Here is a 12105-nt window from a genome sequence, read left to right as displayed (position 1 = left end):
AAATTTGACTTTTCATCACAAATAAGTTGTAGAATTTAAAACATTAAAATTACCTTTGTGTAATAAAAATATATATTCTGTAGTAATTACATCAAGAAATATGACAATTAATTGCATATTATAATCAAAATTTCAATTTATGGCAAATTTGCTACCACCACCAGAAAAAAATAAGGATTTTTTTGAAAATTTAGTAAAATGCTGATAGTTTCGTCAATATGTGTTCAAATCACTTGAAATTTGCAGTGTGTCAGTTTTGTACCATTCCTGTCTAGAAAATAACAAACATTAAATTATTTGAAAACTTTAAGGCAAAAAACGAGAATATGAGACACCCTGAGAATACGAGAAACAGGGATACACGATTTTCTTGTTTTGCATAGATATTTATAAAGAACCTAAAATAATACATTTGAAATGTGATGCAAGTGCGGTTGTGGAATGCAAAGTTATCGTCATAAAACCACCAAAAGTGTCCGGATTTAGGCACAGGACCAGTATAGCTAATCTGTGACTTTTCTGAGACAGGTGGTGAAAGACTATTCTCGATATCGACATTATAGGATAAATCCCGTTTTCTGGTATTACCCACCAATAAACACCCGTTCCCGGTTTTACAGTGAGTGGGGTATCAGCCATTACGCTGTATAGCGGTAGTGCTTAATATTATCCTTTTTTCAAGGTTTAAACAAAGAATATGAATAAAAAAGTATTGCAGATTATCATAAAACATTGTTGTCATTAAGATTTAGCAAAAATATCCTTAAAGTTTCATTTATTATTGAAATTTTATCTTTTATTCTATACTGCCACTTCCGTTGCTTGATTCCCAAGGTGTGAATTATTGGCATTTTCCAAGGTTAACAAATTATTTTTGCAAAAAATTTTTTACCGAGGTCGTAAAATACTATTTTCATTGTAAGAAAGTAAGAACTTTCCCCAAATCTTATCTTCTGGCAAAAATAATCGCTGATACTGTAAAGGGTCCGTATATTGGTTAATCTCGCCAGCCCCCCTGACCCTATTTACGGAAATACCGGAACACAAGATTTATCCTATAAATTATAATGTCGATATTCTCGATATCGACATTATGGATAAAATTCCGTTTTCCGGTATTAACCACTAATAAACGCCCGTTCCCGTTTTCACGGTGAGGGGGTATCGGCCATTACGCTACATGGCGGTAGTGTTTAGATTATCATTTTTTAAAGTTTTAAACAAAGAAAATGAATAAAAAAAAGTATTGCAGATTATCATTAAACATTGTTGTAATTAAGATATAGCAAAGTATCCTCAAAGTTTACTTTATTTTTGAAATTTTATCTTTTATTCTACACTGCCGCTTCCGTGGCTCGATACCGAAGGTGTGAAATTATTTGTATTTTTCAAGATAAACAGATTATTTTTGGAAAAAAAAATTGTTGCCGAAGTCGTAGAATAGTATTTCCATTGTGAGAAAGTAAGATCTTTCATAAATTATTATCTTCTGGCAAAAGTAATCGCTAATATTGTACACGGTCTTTATATCGGTTAATCTCGCCAACCACCCTGACCCTATGTACGGAAATACCGGAAAACGGGATTTATCAATAATGTCGATATGGCCAATGGTCAATCAGGTTTCCCAACCTACTTTATGCAGACACGTTACTAAATTCTTGTTCCGTCTTATCCTGAAAAATAGCTCTTTTGCAGCTCTACCTTATTCATATAATGTGTTAGCCAGATTTACCTTATACATATAGATCTAGCCTATTATCCGAATATGGAAATGTCCGAACAATGCAGCTTTGTTAATATATTCAGCGATATTTGCAAACTTACATTCAAATGCATAGTCCGAATATTCACTGCCATCCATAGCAATTAAAACAACTCTCTCAGGTTTTCCCTCTGCCATTTTTGTAATGTCGCACAAAAAAGTTTCGGTGTCAACAACACGTCTTCTGTCCTAAAACTAGGTCAGCGAACTTCAACCAGCAATGCAACCTAATAGGTATATGACTACTAAATATAATTATATAGGTCACAAACAAGTAAATAGTTTTCCCTATATATTCTACACAAAACTGACATTTTTAAAGAGCTACCAAACATAGCTAGACCCATTTCAGAGAACAAATACTTACCTCATTTTAAAGAGTGATGATAAAACCTGGAACAACTGATACGGGGACTGGAATGCGGAATTTATCTTATTTCATGCTGTCGTCCAATCGAAGCGTATGCCGTAGGTTATTCTGCTATTACCTACACACTTACGGGGACTTAACATGTGACTGGTAAACCCTTTGAACAAGAAGTGTTGTAGCGCCATGATTAACATGAGGTAATATGCTAATTACAGGCTAATCGATAGTGACGAAAACAAAATATCGATCGCTAACGACTGGTCGATATTTACAGGTATGGACGACAGCATAATATAAATAACTGTATTGATTTATACGGACTGTCTACTCCCCATATTAGACCTTCCTGATAAAACTGATATAAAATGAAGAGAAAAGTAGGGGTCGTGTATCTTCTAAGAGAGATTTCTCCTGTCACATTTGCTTACTGTAAAATCACAACAAAATCACACTCCCAGCCAGCATTCTATATCGGCCCGATATCAAACCTACGTCGTTGTCTATAACGGCCCAATATCGGCTTCAATTTCGGCTGCAAATAGGAATGATGTCGGCCCGACGTCGGCAGACGGTATCGGGCCAACATCATAATGACATTGGTCCGTTATTGGCAAACGATTTTTGGCCTACATCAAAATGATATCGACCCGATATTGGCAGATCATATCGTGGTCTCGAAATAGTGTGACACGCAGTGCTTTATCAAAGTTTAATAAAATATACACTTTATAAATTCTCAGTGTAATTTTCTTGAGAACTAATGTGTCTTGCATCATGTGTATGATGCTTATTTGATTTTATTGATATAATATTTTTCACAACTATATACTTCATGTTTTATACAGTCATGTGAGCTTTCTGTATATTCTTAACACAATTAAAATTGTTCAATTAGAATTTTAAACATATTTATATTTTCATTTTTTTTTTGTAAATATAAATATTTCTATGGCGGCATTTTACATAAAAATAAAAATGCAATTTAATTATTCCCTCCCTTTATTACATATAAAATTTTGATTAATACTGTCTACAAATTTTGTTTGGAACCTAGGTTAATTAATTATGGTATACATAATATTTGCTTAATAAATTAGCACATATAAACAATTACATCACCTTTCCACGTTTATCAATAATATTTTGAAAAAATATAGTTATATTAGAGAATCCAATATCGGACCGATGTCAATCCGACGTACGAAATAGTTACACTGATTGATGTTGATCTACCGATTTCAATATTTTGCGGCACTACAACGGCCCGACGTCGGCCCTACGTCGGCCCTACATCGGCACATTTTGCCGACATTCCGACATTATACCTATATCGGGCCGATATAGTCATGCTGGCTGGGCTGCTGTGACCTGTGAGTACTACTCATACTAAAACTGAGCTTCACTTCACCAAATAAAACCTGCTCTCCCATTTTTCCTACCAAAATGTCAAAAATACATCCACAATGAAATTTAAACAGAAACTAGCTTTAATTTAGACCGCTGTAGTCATGCCAAGTGAAAAATTAGTGTTCAAAAACACTAGGTTCCTTTACTATATTAGGCCTATATATACAAAGGGTAAAGGTCACTAATTCGAATCCTTCTTTGTTTTATATAAAATCCGACAGCTTCAGATCTTATTTACATATATTTATAGAATATCACTAACCTACATTTATTATTCATGAAAGATAAACAATAAATTAACGAAAAAAATTGAAAAGAAAATATTGGATCGAATAGTTCCTGATGAGATGCCAGTCAGTGGTAGTCTGCTCCCCTAAATATAAAAGGTACAAGACACAAGAAATAAAGTTTCTATCGAGAATTAACATATACACAAATTATTATTTAAGCACATAAACAAAAATGCAACTTAAGGGTATACGGTAGTAAATAAATTTATCAATTGTTCTATATAAAAGCTCCACACAATGGAATATCTTCCAAACTGAAAGCTAAAATGTGGTTATGAACATATATGTAATATATGGTATGTTTACATTTCAATAAATGCAAAAGGTCTCATGGAAAATGTTACCAAAATGTGAAGTATAGGTTCACAATGAAATAAAAACAGGAACTGGCTTAAACATGTTACAAAAACATGAAAATGCCACTTTAACCGGGAAAAATGATAATTTTTTTTCCCGCCATTATTCTACTCGCCTGGAAGTGCTGTTTGATTACCTTTTTAGTGCTATTGTATCTTTAAGGCTAACTCTCATGCAAGGTGGCTCAAAAGAAACATAAACGTGTAAAAAAAAGAACTAACAAACAGAAACTGAAAAAAGACACATTTTAACTAAGAAGAAACATGAAACTAAAAAAAAAGAACCAAACAGGGCAATAAGAGGCAAGTAAACTAACTAGCTGCACATAGCACACATACACCTGGGGCCCATCCAGGTGCGGACCAGCCTGACAAAAGTCTTTATGCTTATCCACTGAACGTATGTCATTTGGCAGGCTGTTCCAAACCCTTACGGCCTCTAAGCGGTAAGAAGTTTTGCCATACTAAGTTGTCCTCATATGTCGTAGTTCCATTATGTTAACGTATCTGAGATCATAATAAGAATTTTTAGCATTTACAAGAGATCGAAGATATATCATAGAGATAAATTCTTTAAACTAGTACATTTAGCAGTTTCTATTGCGGTTGGTCGTAACCTGTTAAGATGTAGTTGACATATTTACTTTTCTCAATAGGGTTTCATACGAGGATTCATAGTAATTAAAAACAGAAATAAGTGCCCTATATAGTAGCTTTTCTATTTTTTTTTTCTGTATTAGACTTAGTGCAGAAGTGCCAAAATCAGTGAACAATAAAATCGGACCTGATAAATGAAATAAAGATAACCATCCTTGTTGTTTGATTAAAAAATTTACATAGTCATTGTAACACATTTTGTTGTTTCGCAGTTATTTTTGCATACATTTGCAACATGTTGATCAAAATTAAGTCTATAATCTGGGTCTACACCCAAAATTTTGGCCTAATTTTAGAATATAATTTTGATATATCATATAAAAATAGAGTTGACCCATTTGTTTGTTTTGGTTCCTATGCAGATGGACCGAAATATTTCAGGATTGGTTTGCATTTGGTATATATTGAATCAGTTAAAATATATATAAGAGATTCAATTTCTGATTCAATAGTACCTTTAAAAGTTTTGAGATTTGGTTTATTATAAGAAAAGAATGATGCACATTTGCTCTTGTCCGCATAATAAACCCCTACTTTCAGTTTCGATCTGCAAAACTTGCCATCGTTGGAGTAGCTTACTTGACTATCACTTTAAGCATCCCAGTGCTAATATTCAAAACTTATGAAATGTGAAAATAGAATGACTTGAAGTCTTTTGTAAAAAAGATAACGGCTAATTTCAAATAAATTGCTTGTTTTAATAGCATGTCTCATCCTTCACACACATTTTTCAACTATGAATTTATTTTGTATGATATGCCATATTTTGTTTATGTTATGTTTATGTCAAATGCCCATATAAGGGCATTGACTTTTTAGTAAACTTGACACTTGAATCTATAGACATAAAAACCTTCCCATTCCATGTGATGCATCCTAGCAGTGAAAATGTGTGATTAAAGCACTATGGTTCTTCATGGAAATGCGCAAAATTGGAAATAATATTAAGTATCTGTTTACTTTAGACTTCTTCTTAATAGAACACGGAGGAACATTTTTACCAAATTACTCACCTTATACCTATGAGAAAAATTTTATATCAAATTTCATATTAAAAATGATACATATTTGCTCTTGTCCGCACAATAAACCCATACTTTCGGTTCCGATCTGCAAAATTCGCCATCGTTGGAGCATAAACATGAAAACCGTATCATCCGATGCAGAATGCATTCTAGCAGTGAAAGGTGTTAGTAAAGTGTCCGTTCTATACGAAATAACGCAACAAAGAAAAAAAAACAGGATCTATTTAGGACTCCGTTGACCACGTAAGCACATTTTTTACCGAATTATTGACATAATTCTTAACCAGTGCCCACTTTATAGGGCGTGAAGTCATTTCTTTCGTCAATATGCGTCAGCATTAAAGCGCAACTGGTAGCAGATTCCAGTTCTAAGAAATCAACTAAACACAAATCATTTGAAGGAAATAAAGTATACAGTAATCACGATATGTCACCAATCCTCACATAACTTCATTCTATCCATTGCAGAAACAGATATTGTTCCGCCAGACAAGTGCAGATGTCGCTACCGAATATATGAAAGTTCTAACCAATATCCAACTGGGAAAACAAGTATAAAAAGGGCTTCAGGGACAAAACGAACAAATAAAGGAAAACAGTGCGGCACCGCCTTGGAAAGGTCAGTGGCAAAAACAGCATTGGGGAGCTTAAACCGGTTTATGGTGCGCACCCAATCTCACTCTTACCCTTAACATGTTCCAAAGATACGGGACTTACCGCCGATTCGGTTCACTGGTTAGGGCAGGGCGACGGTATTAATTTGAGTAAAATGTTATATTTACAGAGCAAATGTTATTATACGTTGCATGCATATGAAAAATATATGGTACATGTACTGGGTGATTTTTCAGCTTTCACAAAACTCATCCGTAGAGGACTCGACGCAAATGGGGACCTCATACGACGTTTCAAGCCTTAGTGACTTGGACTACTATGACCTAAAATTTTATCTTTATCTGGCTTTGAAAACATATCTGTGTGTATTAAGCTTTTGATCTACCATTTGAGGGGTTTTACTGCCAAATCGGTTAAGTGTTTAGGGGAGGATGGCAAAATCAATTTGGAGCAACAAATTGATATTTACAGAGACAACGTTACTATGAGTTGCATATGAAAGATATATTTCACTAGTTGTGTATTTTTCAGCTTTCACAAAACGCAGCCATATACGACTCAACGCAGGTATATAGAACCACGTGCAAATCGCATTGCAAGCCTGTTTTAATCCCGGGCTACTGTGACTTATGTTTTTGTCTCTCTATAATATTGAAGATATATCTTTGCAGGTAATATTGTAATCTACAATTTGAAGGGTTTCACAGCCGATTCGGTTCATTCGTTAGGGCAGGGTAACGTTATCAATTTGAGTAAAATGTAATATTTACTGAGCAAATGTTATTAAACGTTGCATGCATATGAAAAATATATAGTACTGGGTGACTTCTTTCAGCTTTCACAAAACTCATCCGTATAGGATTCAATGCAAATGGGGACCTCATACGAAGTATCAAGCTTTAGTAATTCGGGCTACTATGACCTAGGATTTTGTCCTTATGTGGCCTTGAAAACATATCTGTGTGTATTAAGCTTTTGATCTACCATTCGAGGAGCTTTAGTGCCGAATTCGTTTATTGTTTAGGGGAGAATTGCGAAATCAATTTGGAGTAACAAATTGATATTTACAGAGCCAGCGTTACTATGAGTTGCATATGAAATATATATTTCACTAGTTGTGTATTTTTCAGCTTTCACAAAACGCTGCCGTATACGACTCAACGCAGGTATATAGAACCGCGTGCAAATCGCATTATAAGCCTGTTTTAATCCCGGGCTACTGTGACTTATGTTTTTTGTCCCTCTCTAATATTGAAGATATATCTTCGAAGTTAATATTGCGATCTACAATTTGAGGGGTTTTACCGCCGATTCGGTTCATTGGCTAGGGCAGGGTGACGTTATCAATTTGAGTAAAATGTAATATTTACAGAGCAAATGTTATTATCCGTTGCATGCATATGAAAAATATATGGTACTGGCTGATTTCTTTCAGCTTTCACAAAACTCATCTGTATAGGACTCAACGCAAATTGGGACCTCATAGGATGTTTCAAGCCTTAGTAATTCGGGCTACTATGATCTAAGATTTTGTCCTTATCTGGCCTTGAAAACATATCTTTGTGTATTAAGCTTTTGATCTACCATTTGAGGGTCTTTACTGCCGAATCCGTTTAGTGTTTAGGGGAGGATGGCGAAATCAATTTGGAGTAACACATTGATATTTACAGAGCAAACGTTACTATGAGTTGCATATGAAAGGTATATTTCACTAGTTGTGTATTTTTCAGCTTTCACAAAACGCAGCCGTATACGACTCAACGCAGGTATATAGAACCACGTGCAAATCGTATTACAAAAAAAATCTGGAAAGTAGATCCCTCGGAAGCACCGAAAACAATGCAAACAGTTAAAATTGAGCACTCGGTTTGATTGAGTCTGTTCATGAGCAGTAATGGAAAATGCAACACTGCCCACGCCCCCTAGCACCGGCTTAAGCAGTATTCAATCTTCAAATCTAAATGAGTTGATATCAATGATCCCGAAGGACCAGAAAATATAACAACACCTGTTTTAATCCCAGGGTACCGTGACTTATGTGATTGTCCCTCTCTAATATTGAAGATACGTCTTTGAAGTTAATATTGTGATCTACAATTTGAAGTGTTTCACAGATGATTCAGTTCTTTGGTTAGGGCAGGGTGACGGTATCAATTTTAGTAAAATGTAATATTTACAGAGCAAATGTTATTAAACGTTGCATGCATATGAAAAATTTATGGTACTTGGTGATTTCTTTGAACTTTCACAAAACTCATCCGTATAGGACTCAACGCAAATGGGGACTTCATACGATGTTTCATGGCTTAGTAACTCGGGCTACTATGACCTAAGATTTTGTCCTTATCTGGCCTTGAAAACATATCTGTGTGTATTAAGCTTTTGACCTACCATTTGAGGGTCTTTACTGCCAAATCGGTTTAGTGTTTGGGGGGGGGGGGGGGGGATGACGAAATCAATTTAGAGTAACAAATTGATATTACAGAGCCAACGTTACTATGAGTTGCATACGAAATATATATTTCACTAGTTGTGTATTTTTCAGCTTTCACAAAACGCAGCAGGTATATAGAACCGCGTGCAAATCGCATTATAAGCCTGTTTTAATCCCGGGCTACTGTGACTTATGTGTTTGTCACTCTCTAATATTGAAGATATATTTTTAAAGTTAATATTTTGATCTACAATTTGAGGGGTTTCACGGCCGATTCGGTTCATTAGTTAGGGCAGGGTGACGGTATCAATTTTAGAAAAATGTAATATTTACAGAGCAAATGTTATTATACGTTGCATGCATATGAAAAGTATATGGTACTGGGTGATTTCTTTCAGCTTTCACAAAACTCATCCGTATAGGACTCAACGCAAATGGGAACCTCATACGATGTTTCGAGCCTTTGTATTTCGGGCTATTATTACCTCAGATTTTGTCCTTATCTGGCCTTGAAAACATATCTTTGTGTATCAAACTTTTGAGAGAGCATCAAGAGAAACACCCTTAAGGGCCCAATGAAACAAGCCAGAAGACAGAAATCAAAACCGTTCAGTCCTTGTGGGATTTAAAAACTGCTTCCCCTGAGTGTCATTATGTGGATGGAGTGTGTTGTAACTTTGAAAAAGATAAGATACAGCGTAAAACGGATCTGTTTGAATAACATACTGGTCCGCTTCCTCGTCTAGTTTTTTAAAAGACTGAACAGATAAAGATGTGAGACGCGAAAGGATTGAATGTTTACCAGAATTCCAAGGAATTAAATCGAGGTCTGCAACAGACATATTGACTTTTGATTTGCGCTTAATATAACCATTGCGTCTAATTCCATGAGACATAGATTTACTATTCATAATGTTTAAAATAAAAAGATATCGATATATAGGTTTTTAGAAATATTACCTTCTTGATAAATATTATCATTTAAGCCCAATGTGAACGATGACTGTAAATTTGTAATCTATTTGAATTCTGATGAATGTCTGGCTTTAATTTCAAAACTAGATATGGAATTTATATCATATACGATTTGCTCTACTGGCTGCATTGTTATCTGATCAAATGATTTACGTTAGTGTTGGTATAAAAATGTAGTAAACCTGTTCGGACTACGCATTTTGTATGAATGCTCGCGGAAACGAATTTTTAATACAAGTCAAGTTCTAAAAACGCAGCCTCCCCAAACCGCAACTCACAGCATGCTGACGTGCACACGACCAAAGGATAATAGGTAAGGATAGATTTCTCGGAAGCACACAGCACCAAAAACACAGCCCCAGAGCCACGCATTTGCTTGGTAGGCCCACAACAAAAAGACACTGTAATGGAAAAATATTTCAGACGGGTTGCTTCAAAGATCCAACAAGTACATATTAATTTATGCTAAATATTGATGGAGGGGAAGGAAATGGTAAGGGGCGAAATGGGGTCGGGTGTGTGGTTGGGGGAAGGAACCCGATGGGGAAAGTTGAACAAGGACGAATATACAAGGTAATGCCATGTTCCTTAAAAACAGTCGCACAAGAATGTAAACCACAATAGCGCAGACACTCATGTACCAAAGATAAACACACAACTACGATCAACTGAATAACATAGAAAAACGAACAAGCAACACATAAGAAAACAGTAGGGAACCGTTATAGACTCACAAGTATACAAACGCACCTACACAAGTAGGAAAAAAAAATCAAGCACCGTCTTAGAATTCGGCTGCCAAAACAAAGGGGAGCCACGAAAACTTACTAAAAGTAAAGGGGGAGGGGATGCAAAAAGTAGCGCAAAAGCAAGGGAAAGGAGAGGGTAATAGGGGGAATGAGGCGGAGGAAAAACGCTTACAACAAACAAGAAAACATACGCAACAGACAATACAAGACATACAAAACAACCAGTTGAAAATAGGGGCACCGCCTTGGAACGGTCAGTAACCTATATAAAGGATACTGGGGGTTTAAACGCGTTTAGGGCATGCCAGTCTCACACTTACCCTATTTTCAACAAGTTAAACAACACAATGTAAATGAAATCCCCTCTGAAAAAGGCTCTAACATTAGTGCAAAAGTAACAGATAAATAAAGAAAAACATAAAATTAAGGTAAATTCAAGGTTACACACAAACACACCCAAACGCACGCGCACACACACGCGCGCGCTCACACATACCAACACACACGCACACACACGCACGCACGCACGCACGCACGCACAAGAAAAAAAGGAAGACATAGTTGGGCACCGCCTTGGAACAGTCAGTTGCAAAACCACTATTTGGGAGCTTTAAACGGTTAATGTGCACCTTACCTCCCGTCTACTATCACCACGTTCCAAAAGGCACAGAACAGTGTAAATAAAAGTTATCCACATCAGGTAAATCCGTTACACACGCAATGACAGCAGAAGGCATAACATGCTCTTGTAAATTGATAATTAGACCCCAAAACGCATGTACTCAGTGTCTTTGCAGAAGATAGAGCAAGAAGGGAAACAATTTTATGGGTCTGATGAAACCGCCAACTTTAAATCGCCCTTATTGAATGTACGCATGCATTGAGTGTACAAGATACTGACTAAAGGTTAGGTTTAACAAAGGCTTACTAGTGTACATTCAATGCGGGCGAACACTTAATGCGGGATATTTAATGCTGACCCTTACGAAACAGGTCAGAAGGCAGATAAAAAAGCTCAGTCTCGCTGAGATTTAAGAACTAGATCAATTTATCATACAATCCTCTATCAATTCGATCAGACAAAATCAAAGAGGAAAGCATAGTGTCCAACTATAAGATGCTTGAAAACTAAACATAGGCTGTGTCTTAAACAGTTGAGTCATTACATCTTTTAGTAAAACATTTTATAACTTCATGAAATACGATTGGAAAATTACTATGAACCAAAATCTTACGAAGTTTGTATACAACATTCCCATAAAATGGGTTTTGATGTACCTTCTCAAAGTCCATTGCCAGTAGCTACAGGTCAGTCTGTCTCTTTTGCATTGCTTCGAAACCAATGGCGCACATTTAGACATAATCAAATAAAGTATCACTGTTCGTATATTTTCCGGGAACTATGAGATTAGATATACATGTTTCAGTTTATAGAAGGCCATGTATGCCTTAATGCTATTAT

The 12105-nt window shown here is 35.7% G+C and overlaps 1 protein-coding gene across 2 annotated transcripts in view; it reads right to left on the bottom strand.

Annotated features, from left to right (window-relative positions):
- The window catches only part of LOC123528869 (universal stress protein Sll1388-like), a 48612-nt gene extending 46622 nt beyond the window's left edge, over positions 1-1990 (bottom strand). Inside the window, exon 1 of one of the 2 annotated variants that reach the window (XM_053521538.1) lies at positions 1828-1990. In XM_053521538.1, the coding sequence (XP_053377513.1) occupies positions 1828-1903 (76 nt within the window). In that variant the 5' untranslated portion in view covers positions 1904-1990. The remainder of the gene's footprint in view (positions 1-1827) is intronic. The other variant, XM_045308915.2, reaches the window with a different exon arrangement.
- Between the last annotated feature and the right edge of the window lie 10115 nt (positions 1991-12105).

The sequence above is a fragment of the Mercenaria mercenaria genome, chromosome 13 (genome assembly GCF_021730395.1).
Source record: "Mercenaria mercenaria strain notata chromosome 13, MADL_Memer_1, whole genome shotgun sequence".
In the NCBI taxonomy this organism is placed as follows: Eukaryota; Metazoa; Mollusca; class Bivalvia; order Venerida; family Veneridae; genus Mercenaria; species Mercenaria mercenaria.
The sequence above is the reverse complement of the archived record's forward strand: the minus strand, read 5'-3'. Positions and strand labels throughout refer to the sequence as shown.